Raw genomic sequence first — 17,462 nt, 5'->3', positions numbered from 1 at the left:
GAATCCACACCCTCTGGATCCAAGGAAGTACTAACTCAATAAAGGAAGACAGGATTTAGGATGACAAAATGAAGGTGTGTGAAGCAGAAGAAAAACTTTGTTCACTCTCTTCTCCCTGTCCTCATTACACATAAGCGCACGTGCGTACACGCAAACACACACACACACACACACACACACACCCCATTGATTGTGGTTGTTACCTCTGTGGTGCTGGAGAATAGAGGCTCCCCTGAGTGGAAGGTGAAGACCTGCTGGAGGTCACGAATGAGTGTGATCCTTGGGGGGGGGGGGTGTGCTTTTAAACTCTCTGCGCCTCGATTCAGTCTTCGGTAATGAGTCTTGAATAACAGGGTCATGGGAGTTTGATGGGGCCCAGTGTGGAGAGTCAGAGCTCTGGGTTTGAGTCTCAACTTAAAGTGAGTTATGTGATCTCAGGTGAGTCTCTGAGCCTCAGTGTCTGCATCTGTGAAATGGGGATAATACTGACCTCCCATACATGCTTGTGGGGAAGATCCGTTGAGATAAAGCACACAAGAAGCCCTTGATAAACGGCCACAGTTTGTTCGGAGATTGGCTGTGGTTATATTAGGCTCTCTTCCCCGCCCTCGCCACCCCCAATCTCAAATTCAAGTTCGGCAGCACCGTGTCAGGGGGGTACAGGCAGCCAGAGCTGCCTGCCAGGAGCTGCAGCTTGGCCCTTTATCATGCCCATGGCAATTGCTGCCAGGAGGCTGAGTGGAGCAGAGGGGAGGAGAGAGGGGCACGAGCTCATCTGCGGTTGCTATGGCGCCCCATCCTGGATTTGCCCATCTCTCCTAATGGAGCAAAGGGCAGAGGGAGGGAGGGAGAGTGCGACTGTCTGTTCTCATTCTCTCCCCTCCCGTTCATCTCTCTCTGGAGCTGATGTGGGGTGCCCAGTGGGGGAAGGGAGCCTAGATGCTGGATGAGAGGAGGAGGGAAGAGGGGTGGTGCCAGGATTAAGAGGGTTTGTAATGGGGGGGTCACACTGAGAGAGGAGGGGCAGAGCCCTCTGCCTACATCCAGAAGCCAGCTGATGACGTTAGAGAGAAGGAAAAACAGGCAAGAGGGCACAGCGTGAGAGAGAGGAAGAAAGTGAGGATAGGAGGCGTGGAGCCAGCCAGCCTCAGCCTGGGCTCTCGTGAGCCCCTAGATCCCCCAGGCAGCCTAGACCCCTAGGGACCCGAGAACTGTCCTAAGGATGGGCCCCAGAGCGGGGGTCGTGCTCCACCCTGTGTGGGGACTGCTGGGCTGCTGTTTCCTCTGCAGCTGGGCTCTGGGGGGTCCGCGGCCCCTCCGCTCTGAGCCACCTCTGCCCTCCCATGTCCAACCGGGGTCTGGACCCCAGCGGGTGCCCCGAGAGAGAGCCGAGGCAGCCCTGGCTTTTCTCTACTCTGGAGACCCCCGACAGCTGTCGGGGGCTAATTGCAGTGAACGCTACGAAGCCCGGGGGGCAGAAGCCAGCCCAGGGCTCCCCCCAGTCCTATGGACGGCAGCGGGCACCCTTGCCCAGGCCGCTAATTTCCTCAACATGCTGCTGCAGGCCAACGACATCCGCGAGTCCAGTGTGGAGGAAGATGTAGAGTGGTACCAGGCACTGGTCCGCAGCGTGGCTGAGGGGGACACAAGAGCGTACCGGGCTTTTCTGACCTTTGACCCTCCACCAGGGGCCAGCCACCTGCCTCTGGCCCTGCAGGCCACCCGGATGGGGGAGGAGACCCTCCTTCAGGACTTGTCTGGGAGCAGAGTTCAGGAGGAGAGCCCAACCGGGGCCCCGGACACCTCTGCCCTACAGAAGCGAGTGCTGACCAATGACCTCGGGAGCCTCGGCAGCCCCAAGTGGCCACAGGGGGATGGCTATGTGGGGGACATGAGGCACGTGAAGCTCTCTCCTCCCTTCCTGGAGTGCCAGGAGGGCCGGCTCCGTCCTGGCTGGCTTGTCACACTTTCTGCCACCTTCTATGGTCTCCAGCCAGACCTCAGCCCAGAGGTCAGGTAAGTGGATTTGCGCAGTCTTGGACACATTTGCGGGTACGTGGGGGTGGGGCCCCCGAGTTCAGCCAGCTGTGCGTGGGCCATTTGGCACACACATATGTATCTGGGGGGGCACAGATGTGCCTATTTGCATTCAGCTATTTGCAGTTGACTCTGGGAATCTGTATCTGTCTGTTAGCACATACAGGTGTGAGTGTACACAGTGCGTATGAATCAACCCACTTGTATGTAGGTATAGACATATGTGTGTGTACAGCTGGGTATAGGTCTGCCCCCAGGTCTGGGGAGTGGGGAGAAGGCAGGAGCAGGCTTAGTGTGGATAACAGTGACAGGCCACGCACGAGTAGTCTCATGGGCATTCCAGGAGTCCAACCTGCTGCTCTTAAGCAATCTAGAACTATAAAAGGAGGCTTCTCCAAGGGAAGAAAAGTTCTTGGGGGGGAAGCTTGAGAACCATTCATTGCCCCTTCTGTCTAGGAGTTGGCCAGGTCCCCAGGGTCACTCCCAATGGCTATATTCTCACATCAAGTGGGTTCCAGTCCTGCTTGTCCTGACTGGTACTCTTCAAATGACTGACCTCCTCCTTCAACTGGAATAAAGAGGTGATTGGGAGCCGTGGTGGGGAGGAGGCAGCAAACGGGCACAGAACTGCAAGGCACGCAACAATCAAATTGTTTTTTCAGCTCTGTGTCCCTATTCATTGCTCCCAACAGGCTTTCCCTCCTGCCAGCCAGCAGCCTGGCCCCTAGCCAGCTCCCCACTTAGCCCAGAGCAGAGTTTGGGAGCTCTGGGGCCAGGCAGCTCCATTCCATAGTTCCTACGCTGTGATCAATTCAGATCTGGTTTAGGCAGAGTGAGGGGGTGGTTAATAGCTTAGTTCTGGGCCTGTGCGTGCATGCGTGTGTGTGTGTGTGTATACACGCGGTGGAGAAGTGTGAAAATCCCCCTCAGACAGATCATCAGGCCCCAGCTTCCACATGTCTTGACATGCCCCCTCCGTCTACCCACTGATAGAAACAGGAAATGCTAGGATGCTGAAAAGTTGAGGGATGTCGGGGAACAACCTACAGGGAAGAAGACTGTTGCCCACAGAAACAGTGAGGATGAATAGCACTGGAGAAATGGAATGCAGCTGTGCCATCTGTCCTTGCACACTGAAACTGCTCTGCTAAAGTTTGCAAAGCTTGCAATGCTCCCTGGTCTGGGGCCTGAGGACACATGACCACCTTGGCACCCTTTGCTGCACCCCTAACTGCCAATTCACTGCCCTAGGGGGCAGGTGCAGATGGACGTAGACCTTCAGAGCGTGGACATCAATCAGTGTGCCAGTGGGCCAGGCTGGTACTCCAACACACACCTGTGTGATCTCAACAGCACCCAGGTAAGAATAAGGAGGATGGTGGCGGGGGGTGGGGGGCACTGGAGTCCTGCCTCCCTTCCCCTTTCCCATCCCTGCCACCACCCAGCTCCTGGGAGCAACTGACCAAAGCATATCAGCCTCAGGGCTTCAAGGGAATCCCTAGTGATGAGAGAGAGACAGAAATGAGATTCTAGGCTTTTAATTTTTCTTATTTTTATTTTTTCCAGATTTTATTTATTTATTTGAGATTGAGAGAGAGTAGGTGTACATGCATGCGTGTGTGTGTGTGCGTGCACGTGCATCCGGTGGAGGGAGGGACAAAGGGACAAGCAGACTCCCCACTGAGAAAGGAGCCCACCCAGGGCCCTGAGATCATGACCTGAGCTGAAGTCAGTCACTTAACTGAGCCACCCAGGCACCTTGAGATACCAGGCAATTTATTTATGTATTTATTTATTTTAAAAGATTTTATTTTATTTATTTGACAGACAGAGATCACAAGTAGGCAGAGAAGCAGGCAGAGAGAGAGAAGGAAGCAGGCTCCCTGCTGAGCAGAGAGCCCGATGTGGGGTTTGATTCCAGGACCCTGGGATCATGACCTGAGCTGAAGGCAGAGGCTTTAACCCACTGACCCACCCAGGTGCCCCTATACCAGGCTATTTAAAAGTGAGGACACTTATAGTAAAAAAAAATACTTCAATAAAAAATAAAAACTAAAAGACAAGAAAAGAAAATTCAGAAATGATATGTTAATGGTCATTTCTGAGAAGTTCCCAACTTCTCCTGCTTGATACATAACAGGCACTAAAAAGTTGAATGAATAATAAAAAACATGAACATAGAAAAAAAAGTGAGGGGGTGCCTGGCTGTCTGTCTGTAGAGCATGTGACTCTTGATCTCTGGGAACCTTGAGTTCAAGCCCCACATTGAGTGTAGAACCTACATTAAAAAAAAAAAAAAGTGAGGACACTTACAGCCTGCTCCTCATCCCCCACTGGGATAGTCACCCTCGTTCCTTTGAACTCTCAGTATGCCTCCCTGTCTGCTCTCCCTTTTGGTACTGGGTGCCCTAAGATCCATCCCCAGGACCACTTTCTAAGCCCCTATTAATCATCCCCTTCTCCTCTCCTGGACCACATTCTCCATGTTGACAGAGCTCCTAAGTGTAATTGTTGATTGGGGTGTGGGAGGTATCTAACCAAAGAAGGAGCTTGAAGAGCTCTGGGATTGGTAAAGGTGAGGGAACCCAAGCCAGATGCTGGTAGACTCAAAGCCATGGATGCAGGAGATCAGGATAATGGAAAAAAAAAAAATGGCTGATAATCCTGCAAGCCTGGGACTGAGAAACTGGGAGGCCAGTGAACTAATAATAATCTGCTCCACGGCTGCACTTGACCGCGTGTCATGCCTGAGCTGAACCAAAGCCAAGGCGAGCCCTGCAGCCTGCTGGGAGGTGGGGCGGGTTTGGGCATCTGTGGCTCTTTGGGGCACATGTTTTTGGAACTCTAAGTCCAGGGATGGAGAAGGGTTCCCATTATTCAGTGCATTATTAAACCCAGCCACAGCACATCTCAGTACACATTGGCCTGATTGTGCAGACGCTGGTGGGAACATAGCACGTTCTAGTGCTCCTGGCAAGAGGGGAAGCTGGGCCACGGTTTCAGAAGTAACTTTTCTAGGTGACGTCAGGTGCTCAATGTAGAAGCTCCCACTGTTAGGTCTGCCCCTAACCACTGCTTCCAGCAGATCTGACCTCATCCTTGCGCTCATCTCCCCTGCCTCGCTCTGAGGTCTGCTCTGTCCCCTGCTAGGCAGACATCAATGGACAGAGGTGGAATAAAGAGCCGGCCTTGGCATCCCACCAGCCTGGCATTAGCCTGGCATTAGGGCTGGGAAATAACTCCTGTGCCAAAGCCATATGGCTCCTGGAAGGGGAAGACTCTCCTCTGTGGGGGCCTTTTCAAACCACCTGTGAACCAAAGAGGGAAGGTGATGGGGACCCTTTGAAACAGGATGTAGGCACACAGATGTGACTGGACTCCAAGTTCTCCCTACTTTCACCTCCCCCGGTGCCTCACTGTAGCAACAGCTGGGCTCTGGGACATGGGATCTGTGAGGCTCCTGTCATTGCCTCTCAGAATAAAAAGGTGATCTCTTCCCAAACTCTTTGTTGAAAAGAGGTAATGATGGGAATAGAGTAGGGTTTCCAGAGACAGAAGGATTCCTAAGGACTAGGGAGGACTTCTAGTGTGTGTGTGGGGGGGGGGGGGGTCCCTTGTACGGAGCAGGTGCTGTGAATAAGAAGGTACGCGGACCCTCCATCTCTTCCCAGGAGCGAAAACCCCATATAAATCCCTATCATGTTTGTCATCCCTGCAGTGTGTCCCCTTGGAGAGTCAGGGCTTTGTCCTCGGCCACTACCTCTGCCGCTGTCGACCTGGCTTCTACAGGACAAGCCGCTCCGGGGGTATGTTAACCATGGTGAGGGTCAGGCTGGGCTGGGTGGAGGGGGCATATGGGGAGAAAAGGCTGGGGTGAGACACTGGCAGGAGTCTTGTGGGGCAAGGGCGGAAGGTGGAGAGAAGCAGGGGAGTCAGATAGGATCCACTGTGGGGTGTCCGCACCTTCTGAAAATGAGCCCTTAACATGCCAGTCTGATACAAGTTGAGCCTCGCAGTGAGCCCTAGCCTGGCATTGCCTCTTTCTGTTTCCCAGTCCTTCCCTGAGAATATCCACTTTCTCACTCACCCTGCTTCCCAGTCCGCCCCCGGTGGTGACCAACTGTAGGAGGGCAGGGAGAGGGCTATGGTGAGCTGTGGGAGAGAAGGCTGGCATGCCCCGGCCGGGCCCCTCTCCTTGCAGCCATCTTGTACTTTATAGGGTTGGGAGAGACTGCTGCCCAGCCTGCTGGGCAATTCGAGGCCCCACATGGTAGCTCCAGGAGGCTGCTACGGTGCCAGCCGTGTGCCGAGGGCTGCACCAGCTGCAGGGACGCTAGGCCGTGCCTGGTGGAGGAAGCCTCAGCACTGCGGGCGGCTGTGCTGGCCTGCCAGACCTGCTGCATGCTGGCCGTCTTCCTGAGCATGCTCCTCTCCTACAGATGCCGCCGGAGCAAGGCAAGGAAGGCCCCACCTCTCCTACTTGTGTCCTACCATCCCTTGGTTCCCCAGCATCACCTAGGGGCCAGAGGCTCCCTAAGACTAGAACTCAGAAGAAATGGGTACTGGTCTTCATGCTTAATCTAACATACCAGGTGACCTTGGGCAAGTGACCCCATTGCCTTAGATTTGTTGCCTCATCTGTTAAGTGTAGGCATTGGACTTGATTCAAAACACAGTGTAGGCACTAGGGAGACGTGGTCTAGACCCCCCTGGAGCTCCCAATTGAACGGAGGAAGCAGTCCTATAAAGAAAATGACAACGCAGCACAACAGAGGCGAGGATGAAAGTGTGTGTAGGTTGCCATGTGAGCTCAAAGAAAGGACCCAGTTGTCCTGCCTGAGACCGCCTGGGAAAGCCCATCTGGAGAACATGACATTTGAGCCAGGCTTGAAGGTCAGCTGACTGATTTCCAGGCAGAGAAGGGGTTACCTAGACAAAGAAGCAGTCTGACCCAAAGTCTGGGGAATACGTGGCATCCTTCTGGCTCCGGCAGCTTGTGACTGGAGCCCAGGTCTGCAATCAGGCCCCTTCTAGGATTGGGGAGGCAGGGGGCGGGGCCTGGGGGACAGACGCTATGTGCAACCTTGGTCTTAGCCTCTGGTGGGGCTGGGGGGGTGCATGGCTGTGGACCGAGAGGGCAGAGCTGATGTTACAGGGTGAGATCTTAGCCCAGGGCCATCAAGTGACCCCTAAAACAGGCCTGAGATTCTCCCCCACAATCATCCAGGCTCTGCTTTCCCACTGCCCTGCTCACACGCCTCTCTCTTTCCTGGGTTCACAGAGGATCCGAACCTCTGGAGTTGTCCTGCTGGAAGCCATCCTTTTTGGATCCCTGCTGCTCTACTTCCCTGTGAGTCTGCGGCCAGAGTCTGACCCCACATGATCCCTGCCTGGTGCCCTCCAAACCCCAGAATCCTTCCTCCTTTCTGCTCCCTTGGAGACCTCAAAATCCCCATACTCATAGCTACAAATGGCAGGCTGGCCTGGTGAACTCTGAAGCCAAAGAGACCAGGCTAAAAAGAGCTCTATGGCCTACTCTGTGACTTAGGACAAATGACCTAACCTCTCTGATACTTCAGCTGCTCCTCTGAGGGATGGAGGTGATGATGCCTCTGTGGCAAGGCTATTAGAAAGGGCAGCAGATCAGAAAGAGGAAGTACATGGGAGAGCCCCAACTTCTGTCCTCCTCCCACACCCCCAGGTCTTCATTCTGTACTTCAAGCCCAGTGTATTCCGCTGTATCGCTCTCCGCTGGGTCCGGTTGCTGGGTTTTGCCACTGTCTACGGCACCATTATACTCAAGCTTTATAGGTAGGGTCTGGGGCAGACCTTGCTCTGGGGCTGCTCACTCCAGGCAGCCCCAGCTTGTTTGGAAAGGGGTGGAGTTCTTCCCAGCCAGACCCTTACCAGCTCTACTCCCCGGTGCACCCCCCACCCCACCCCCACCCTAGGCCCACCCCTATCACCATGGCCCTCCCCAGATGCAGCATTTTGGGGGGGCAGGGGGGCAGCCAACCATGGGAAGGACAGGAGGACAGGCACGTGTGGAGGGGAAGGAAGCCATGGACAGAGGCCTGAAACCTGGCCCCTCTCCTTGGCCCTTCACCTATGCCCTTCCCCACCACCCGCACCCATGTAGAGTTCTCCAGCTGTTTCTGTCTCGCTCGGCCCAGCGGGGCCCCCACCTCAGCAATGGTCGGCTGCTGCAGCGGCTGGGGCTGCTCCTGCTGCTCGTGCTGGCCTTCCTGGTGGTGTGGACGGCGGGGGCCCTGGAAAGAGGCAGCCATGCACCCCTGGTGGCCCGCGGCCACACTCCTGCGGGCCGCCACTTCTACCTCTGCCATCACGACCGCTGGGACTACATCATGGTTGTGGGTGAGCTGCTTCCGCTGAGCCCGCCTCACTGGGGACCTCCATGCTGCACCTGCAGGGGTCCTCCGGCCTTGGCCTTGCCCCCAGTCCCCCCCTTCCCCGGCACAGCCGGCACAGAGAGGGGCCACCGCCCAGCTGCTGAGCTGGTGCCCGCATCTCTGCCCCCCACTCCCCCACAGCTGAGGTGCTGCTCCTGTGCTGGGGCAGCTTCCTGTGCTACGCCACCCGAGCCGTTCCCTCCGCCTTCCATGAGCCGCGCTACATGAGCATCGCCCTGCACAACGAGCTGCTTCTCTCCTCTGCCTTCCACGTGGCCAGGTGAGACCAACACCCCCCCACACACACCGACCCACCACACCTCCCCATCACCCACCACTCTCGCCTCTCCCAGGCTCAAGGAACCCCATCCCACAGCCATCCTCACTGCGCAGCCAGGCCTCGGCCAGGGAGAAAGGCCCCTCCGCTATCTGTGGCCAGCAGAAACCTGTGTGGCAAAAGCAGAATCAACCCACAGGGCGTCCATAACAGAGCTGGGAAGTAGAACAGAGAAGAGTAGTCTGGGAGGGCTTCTCAGAGGTGGGGGTTAATGTGAGCCTTGAGGTAGGACCTACATCCTTGGGAGGGCAAGAAGAAGGAGAAGTGCCCTTTTCAACCCACCCAGAAGCTCCACAGAGATCAGGACTGGAGCTGGGAGGTGAGCCAGTGAGAAAGGTGAGGGAGAAGAGGCCCCTGCCACCCAGAGCTGATGTTCCCCTCCCTCACACCCTCAGGTTTCTACTGGTTCCCTCCCTGCACCCAGACTGGACCCTGCTCCTCTTCTTCTTCCACACCCACAGCACCGTCACCACCACACTGGCTCTGATCTTCATTCCTAAGGTGAGGTCGCCCCCATCCTGGTTGTGAGCCTACCCCAGCCCCTTGGTAAGGGCACCGTGGATCTGCCGCCGCTGCAGCGCCCTCTCCAGGTCAGAGTGAGGATGACACCCTGGGGGAGAGTGGGCGGAGCCGCAGGGGCCTGTGGGAGGAGCCCGCTTGGGTGCCGGGTGGGGAGGAAGCGACTGTCTCTCTGCCTCCCATCTGAGGGCAAAGGAAATCAGAGCTAGGGCAGGAGGGGTCTTTGTAGCACACCTAGCAGTTTAGTGTAGTGGACTCTGAAAAATCAACTTGGAAGCAGTTACAGAGAGATAGGTCAGGGAGCTGAAGGCCATGGCTAGGAATTGTGGGGGCAGCTGCGTAGGACCCCACTCTCCCCAGTCTCTGAGCTAAAGAAAATCAGGGAGGATGACAGGGAGCAAAACTCTTCGTGCCCTCAGAATTACGAATTAGAGAGGGGGTGAAGATGCCCCAAGTAAAGATGGATTCCCCGGAGCAGGTGGGAATACGAGTAAACAGGGAGCCCAGCTAACCCTTTTTCTCCCGCCGTCACACCCACCCTGGCCAGTTCCAGAAGCCGGGGGCTCCTCCCCGAGAGGAGATGGTGGATGAGGTGTACGAGGACGAGCTGGACCTGCAGCGCTCAGGCTCCTACCTGGACAGCAGCGTCGCCTCAGCCTGGAGCGAGCGCAGCCTGGACACCGGAGACATCCGGGTACGTGCCGGCCTCCTCGCCTCCTTTGGATGCTTGCTTTTAGAGACTGGACCAGGATCACTGCTGCCCTGCCGCCTGGGCAGTGTATCCTGCAGGCCCCTCCCCTGGCCCTCACTTTCCCTCTCTCGAAGACCTGCCTCCTTTCCTCCTTCCCTTCTCCTGCCACCTTCCCTGTTCAGATGCCTTCACACACCACCTAAGTGAAGAGACCACCAGAGGCTCAGAACATGCATCCCTGAAACCCAGGCCACTTGGCAAGTGAGAGGCAGGGCAGTGGGTGGCGCTCCACTCCCACCCAGCAGGAGCAGTCGTGAGGGACAGGACACCTGGGTACTTGGTGACCCTAAGGCCAACCACGGGGCTGCTGCGCTAACTGCATAAGCGGTTAGCGACCGTCAGAGATTTCCACATCAGGACACCCATTCCCTGGACCTGGCATTCTTAGAGAAGGGAAGTTTTTCCTGAGTCTTACATCAAAAGAGCATCTTTGCCCTTCTTTTTCAGTGTAGGGGCATCATAGTCACGGAACCCAGATCAGAAGCTCAGTGGGTAGGAAATAAGGAAACCTGGCAGTCTCAGCCTATTGTTTGATGAAACCCAAGGTGTGGGAACAACCTCAGGAAGCCATTTTGTCCCTTGCCTCCATCTCCCCTGGGGCCTCCCTGGACCCCTGACTTGTTTACGTCTCCCAACTCCCTCCTTGTCCTAGCTGCCTCTGCCTGTCTTTCCCCCGTGTCCTCCTCCCCTTCTGGGCTCTGCCTTCCTGGGAAGAGGATGAACCAAGGCCCCAGTCGAGCTGGGAGGCCAGAGAGTGTGGAGGTGCTCCGCCACAGGAATGCCAGCCCGCACCCCTATTTCGCGGAGCAGCATGCAGTCTCCGTCCCTATGCTGATACCGGCTCTGGGGAGGAATCCAAAGTAGAAGGTTTTCAAATTCCCATTCCCCGACTTGAACCCGAATAGAGCACTTCTCACACCATCAATCTCACGTGACCCTCCTGAGGACGCTCACAGAGGGCAGCCAGCTTTTGTTACCTCGTAGAAGCAGAGGCTCTAGGGGCTCTAAAGAGAGCCTTTAGGGGGCGCCTGGGTGGCTCAGTCCATTGAGGGGCTGACTTCAGCTTTGGTCGAGATCCTGGAGTCCTAGGATCGAGCCCCATGTCCTGGGATCAAGCTCTGTGCTCAGCGAGGAGTCTGCTTCTTCCTCTGCCCCTCACCCCACTCATGCGCTCTCTCAAATAAATAAAATCTGAAAAAAGAGAAAACAGCCTTCACGCACATCCTGGGTCAGCAGCCTCGAACCCAGGCAGGTGGCTTCCATCAGATCACAGAGAAAGGAGTGCCCCCCGCATCCTCAGAACCAAGCAGATGTGACTCAGAGAGAACAGGTGGATTCTGAGGGTTGTCTAAGCAGGGAAGGGACACAGCTTGGTGGGAAGAGATGCTCCAGAGAAAATGGTCCAAATAATGGCTGGGAGAGCGGGAGGCAGGGCAGTCAGGCCCTGGAGAAAGCTCCGTGCTCCATCTGCTCTCCTCATGCCTCCCTCCCCGCAGGACGAACTGAAGAAACTCTACGCCCAGCTCGAGGTCCACAAGACCAAGGAAATGGCTGCAAACAACCCGCACCTGCCCAAGAAGCGGGGCAGCTCACGCCAGGGCCTGGGCCGCTCCTTCATGAGGTACCTGGCGGAGTTCCCGGAGGCCCTGGCCCGCCAGCACTCCCGGGACTCGGGCTCCCCTGGTCTGGGCAGCCTGCCTGGCTCCTCACGCCGCCGGCTCCTCAGCTCCAGCCTCCAGAACCCCGAGGGGACCCCGGCCCTGCGCAAGTCCCGCAGCACCTATGACCATGAGCGCCAGAGTCACTGCGGGGAGCAGGACCCACCGCTCCTTGACTCGCTGCTGCGCAGGAAGCTGGCCAAGAAGGCCTCAAGGGAAAGCAGGGAGAGCCGGGAGTTGGTGGAGGGGCCCCCTGCCCTCGGCTTCAGGTCCGCCAGCGCCCACAACCTGACGGTATGCGAGAGGCTCCCCAGGGCCCGGCCGATGTCCCTGCAGAAGTCGCTCAGCGTCGTGGCAGGCTCCAGGGAAAAGGCCCTGCTCGTGGCCAGCCAGGCCTACCTGGAGGAGACCTATCGGCAGGCCAAGGAGAGGGAGGAGAGGAAGAAGGCTGAGGCAGCCTTGGCGAGCCCAGTGAGGAGGCCGTCGGCCAGGAGGCTGGAGCGAGCTCGAGGGGCCCCCCTGTCAGCCCCACCATCCCCGGCCAAGAGCCGCAGTATGGACGGCTCCCACACGGCCGCTGCTGCCACAGGGAGGCTTCAGGAGGAGGCTGCCAGGAGGCTGCTTCACCCGCCCGTCCGGCACCAGGTCTCTACACCCATCATGGCCCTGTCTGGAGCGGCTCTGGGAGAGCCAAGGATGCTGTCTCCCACCTCCACCCTGGCTCCAGCTCTGATGCCAGCTCCGGCCCCGGCCCCGGCCCCGGTCCCAGCCCCCGTCCCAGCCCCAGCCCCGACACCAGTCCCTGTCCTGGCACCAATCCCCGTGCCCCCTCAAAGCCCCAACTTACTCCCTTTCATCTGCCCTTGGGAGAATGCAGAACTGCCAGTCAAGGAAGGAAATGTGGCGCAAGAAAGCCCCTCAGGGCCAGAACGGATCAGCCTCTCCCCTTCTCCAGCTCGGGCCAAGCTCTGGAGAGCCCTCTCTGTTGCAGTTGAGAAAAGGAGCACAGGGGAGAATGCGGGGAACACAGAGGATGGACGCCTCCAAGGGGGAGCTGATGAGGGCGATGAGGACAAGTCTAAGGTCTTCTCTAAATCCCACAGCCTCAAGACCCCCGTTCAGCAGGTTTCTGTGCACAGTCTAGGCCTGGCTATCAAAGCTTTGACTCGTTCCCGGAGCACTCACAAAGAGAAGGAGAGCGGGGAAGGGAGTCCTGAGACAGAGGAGAAAGGCAGAGCTGCAGCGGAGGGCGAGGGTGTGGGGCCATGCCCCAGGTCCCCCAGGCTAAGCCGGCCCAAGGCTGTGAGTAAGCAGGCCGCCCTTGTACCCTGTGATGACGAGGAGTCCCTCCAGAACCAACAGAACACTCACACCAGCAGAATGCTTCAAGTCTGTCGCCGGGAGGGCAGCAGGGAACAAGAAGACAGAGGCAGGAGGACATCCCACTGTCTAGGGGAGGGGAAAGGAGAGAGAGCAGGTAAAGCAGGGTCTGCTACACTGAGGCAAGCCAGCCAAGGCACAGTTGGGGACAAAAGTGCTGAGGGAGCAAAAGAAGCCCCTTTTGGGTGGCGGGAACTGCCCAAAGCTGGCCTCCAGTCCCTGGGCAGAGCTGACTGCAGGATAGCAGAGATGTGCCCCAGGGAAGTCACCCAGTTGGAAGTGTGTCAGCCTGACCGTGGCTACAAGGCCCAGATCTGCCCCTGGGAGGCGAGCGAAGGAGCCCCTGAGAAGGGGGCATTACGACAAGATCTCAATGACTCCCAAGACAGAGGGAGAGCCTCAGAAAAGTCAGAGCCCCAAAGTGTGGTGGTTGTTGCTCGGAAAAAGCCAGAGAGGCTGGTCAGGGGGCAGGAGGCCGTGTGTCCCTGCGAGGGCGCCGATCCTGGGAGTCCGTTCTGCTGGTCAGTCTCTCAGGACTCTGACAGAACCAAGGGCAGGTCTGAGGCAGTGGGCCGGAGAGAGGCTGGAGAGGTGAAGAAGCATCAGCAGGAGGGCACAGGCCCAGAAGGTTGTGCAGCCGACAGTGCCAAGGCAGAGCTCTGTCCCTGGGAGGCATGCGAGGGAGGGAATGGGAAACCATTCCAGGAGGGCATGAAGAAGCTTCCCCAGGAAAAGCAGGAAGCCTCCAAGAAAGCAACCTTCTGGAAAGAACAGAAACTGAGTGGAAACTTGGAGTCTTTTTGTCCGTGGGAGAGGACAGATTTCCGGGGCCCCTCAGCCGTCTCCACTCCGGTCCCAGGAGCCCCTGGATGCTCCGGGAGTGTGGGCAGTAGCATCTCAGAAGTGTGTCCGTGGGAGGCAGGAGATGCTCCTACCAGGAAAGCAGAGATCTGTCCCTGGGACCTAGGTGATGAGGTAGTGGGGAAGGAAATGCTGAGTCAGGGGACAGGGGGAGAATTTCTCCAGGAAGAGGGGATAGCCTCCAGACAGGCTTTCCCTAGAAAGCCTGGAGAGATGGGAGAGATAGGAGAACGGGCTGGGAAGGCGGTGCAGAAAACGGATCAACGGCAGGAGTCAGTGTGTCCCCAGGAGACCTCAAACCCCGGGCCCTCCTCAACCAAAGCTGGTGGCCAATTCCTTAGCAATGGAGGAAGCAGAGCAACACAAGTGGGTCCCCGGGAAGATCCCAGGCCACAGCTGAAGGAAGTAACACCTGCCAGGGCAGAACTCTGTCCCTGGGAGGTAGATAAAAGAATAAGGGACGACTGGACATTGGACCAGACAGCAAAAGAAGCTCAAAAGACACGAGAAGCTCAAAAGGACAAGGAGAAAGTGCCTGGGATGTCAGGGATCAAAGACGGCACAGCTGGGGAAGAGCCTGAGGGACAGATCCAAAAGCAGGAAGCCGTCTGTCCTTGGGAGAATGTGGACCCTGGCAGCTTCTCCCCACAACCAGGCCCTCAAGAAGCAGATGGACCCAGAGCCAGTTTCCACATGTCAGGCAGTGTGGGAAGCAAAGCTGCGGAGATCTGTCCCTGGGATATGGAGGACACTGTGTCTACTGTGAAGGCTGAGGTCTGTCCCTGGGAGGTGGGTGCTGGAGCAGGGCAGGAAAGGGCTTTGGGAGTTGAGGCCGTTAGGAAATTTCCAAACGACACAGGAAAGGTTTCTGCACGTCCTGGACCCAGCAAGACAGCTGTTACTGCTCCAGAGAAGCCAGAGAGGCCAGCCGGGGAGCGGGAGGTAGTCTGTCCCTGGGAAAGCTTGGATCCAGGAGGCTCCTCTTGGCATTCAGACTCTCTGGGCACAGAGAGACCAAAAGCTAGATTCCAGGAACTGGAACATGTGGGCTTCCGGGCAGCTGAGGTGTGTCCCTGGGAAGTGGAGGAAGCCCCTACCAGTGAGAAAGCCAAGATCTGTCCCTGGGAGGCGAATGAAGGAGCTACTGGGACGGGACTGGACCTAGAGAAGAGGAGTGACTTAGCAGGGTGGGGGAAGAAAACTCTAGAAAAGAAGAGACTCACCTCCCTGGGAGAAGACATACCAAAATGGGAGACAAAACACAGTCAAGAGCAGGAAGCTGTTTGTCCTTGGGAGAAGGGCTTGAGGGAACCCTTGGCGGAGGGCCCTGAGGTCTCAGACTCATCCGTCAGCTTGAGTCGTGAAGTGACTGAGGGACGTTCCTTGGAAGTGAGGGATGAGGCAGCAGAGAAAGGGCGCCTGACACACGACCCAAAGACGGGCTCCCTCCCAGGACACAAAACCCTAGAAAGAGCTCTGCCTTCAAAAGTAGGAGAATTCACTACTGACGATGGGGGAAAAGCAAGCAATGAGTTACACTCTGTCTGTCCCTGGGAAAGCATGGCCCCGGCAGGCGCTGTCTCTCACTCTGACCATCAGGGCCATGACCAGCCTACAGCTGGCTCTCAGACACCGGCCAGCGTCGTGGGCAGGCTCACTGAGGTGTGCCCGTGGGATGCTCCTGCCTTAGATGCTCCTAAACCTGACAGCAGCGCCAAAGCTGCCATCTGCCCCTGGGAGGTGCCTGAAAGGGCCCCAGACGAAGGGACAGCAAGCCAGGATGGAAAAGGGCCACCTCAAGAGGAGAAGGGGAGAGCCCCGGGAAGACCGGAGCCCAAAGCTGTGGCGGTTCAGGAGAAGCCAGAGAGGGCAGATGGGAAACAGGAGGCGGTGTGTCCCTGGGAGAGTCAAGACTGTGGAGAGCTGTCTCCACAGCCAGCCCCGCAAGCTTCTGACAGGCGCAAAGGCAGTTCGGAGGCAGCAGGCAGCGTGGGGGCCAAGGTGGCAGCAGTGGGTCCGTGGGAAGCAGAAGCAGCTCCGTCTGCTAAAGAAGTGGAAATCTGCCCTTGGGAGGTGAATAAGGAAGCTGCAGAGAAAGGGGGACTGGGGCAAGAGGTGGACGGAAAGTCCCGAGGGCAGGGAGAAATGATCCTTCAAAAGGCAACATCTGGAGGGACGGAAGAGCACATTTCCAAAGAAGCAGCAAAAGTCAGCCAAGAGCAGGAGACCGTGTGCCCCCAGGAAGGCAGAGGTTCGGGGGCGCCCTGCCCCCAGCCAGACGCTCCCAGCACTGGCCATCCCACATGCAGTCCCCAGGGAGCCAGCAGTGCAAGGAGCAGGAGGGCGGAGGTGTGTCAGTGGGAAGTCACAGATCCAGAAGGGAATAAGATAAAGGGCACCACGGAAGACGTCTGTGACTGGGAGGGAACTGGAGGGCCATCTGAGGAATCCGGCCTTCTGGCTTCAACAGCAACTCAGAAGGAAATATTTTTCCCCACAGTCCCTGGGAACCCACCATGCCTTTTAGTCCACAGTCCTCCAGGTAGCTTCCTTCCAGAAAGCAAAAGCGCCCGCCCTGAGGTGAGTAAGGCAGGCAGTACTTTTACTCCGGAAGGTGTCAGAGAGCTCCAAGGAGCCTCAGGACATGGGCTGAGGACGAGCTCAGCCCCAGAGTCGAGTCTCCAAGAAGCTGAGGTTCAGGAATCCTCCTCCTTAACTGGAGACCAAGGAGAAGGGGCTTCTACAGCTCCACACGAAGAACTCTCCCTGCCAACGGTCTATCCTTGGGACTCTGAGTAACAACTCCATCACGTGAGGTCGAATGTCAGGTGGCTGGTTTTCAGAGGCCACGGTCCTTTCCAAGTCCTACGTGTTCCCAAAAAGCCGAGTCAGAGACACTGGGCCACTTCCCTTCTCCAACAAGGCCAGAAGTCAGCTCATTCTGAGACAAACTGTACAAGACCGGGAGGCTCAGACCCCAAGAGTCTCACCCCTTCTTCGCTTCCTACTCTTGTTCCTGCTCCAGAGAACAAAGGCCAGATCCTCTGCTTCAGGGTAACCCTCCCATCCAGCTAGAGGCACGAGCTGTGTCTGGACACCCGCTTCTGCAGCCAGTGTCAGGGGTGAAAGAAGTCAGCAGGCCCAGCGCACGTTTTCCCATGAGACCCCCTTTCTAGACCATTTTCTGAGAAGAAATAAAACCATGCAAGGCACTGGCAGTATTAGGGACTGAGGAAGGCTGTGAAGGTCACCGTAGGCAGCTTGAGAAGTCACTTAATTCAAGTTCAAGGATAAGTCTGGGGAAAACTTAAATGGCTCAAGAGGGGTCTGAAATGCCTTAAGGACCTTGCCATCTTGACTTTGGCTCTCCCCTTCTGCTGCATTGATCCTCATGCCCACCCTGCTTCACTGCTGATGGCGAGCCAAACAAGCACTCTTACTTCCTTACCAACATCTGGCATCCGAAGCAACACCAGAGAGGGAGAGCACAGGAGCTAAGGCAGTGGCTC

The 17,462-nt window shown here is 57.1% G+C and overlaps 1 protein-coding gene across 1 annotated transcript; it reads left to right on the top strand.

Annotated features, from left to right (window-relative positions):
* Positions 1-1,222: 1,222 nt before the first annotated feature.
* On the top strand, positions 1,223-16,752 carry GPR179 (G protein-coupled receptor 179). Its single transcript, XM_045985876.1, has 11 exons — positions 1,223-2,016; positions 3,289-3,397; positions 5,756-5,843; positions 6,257-6,492; positions 7,319-7,387; positions 7,739-7,848; positions 8,177-8,412; positions 8,589-8,727; positions 9,180-9,285; positions 9,851-9,997; positions 11,551-16,752. Exons 1-11 carry the CDS (start codon positions 1,223-1,225, stop codon positions 16,750-16,752), a joined length of 7,236 nt encoding a protein of 2,411 aa, XP_045841832.1.
* The last annotated feature ends 710 nt before the right edge of the window (positions 16,753-17,462 follow it).

This window comes from Meles meles, chromosome 18 (genome assembly GCF_922984935.1).
Source record: "Meles meles chromosome 18, mMelMel3.1 paternal haplotype, whole genome shotgun sequence".
Lineage (NCBI taxonomy): Eukaryota > Metazoa > Chordata > Mammalia > Carnivora > Mustelidae > Meles > Meles meles.
This window is presented reverse-complemented; position numbering and strand designations above follow the sequence as displayed.

Coding starts and splice junctions, on each gene's coding strand:
- GPR179 (XM_045985876.1), top strand. CDS start 1,223: ATGGGCCCCAGAGCGGGGGTCGTGCTCCACCCTGTGTGGGGACTGCTG. Junction 6,493..7,318: donor ACAGATGCCGCCGGAGCAAG/GCAAGGAAGGCC, acceptor CTGGGTTCACAG/AGGATCCGAACCTCTGGAGT. Junction 9,998..11,550: donor TGGACACCGGAGACATCCGG/GTACGTGCCGGC, acceptor CCCTCCCCGCAG/GACGAACTGAAGAAACTCTA.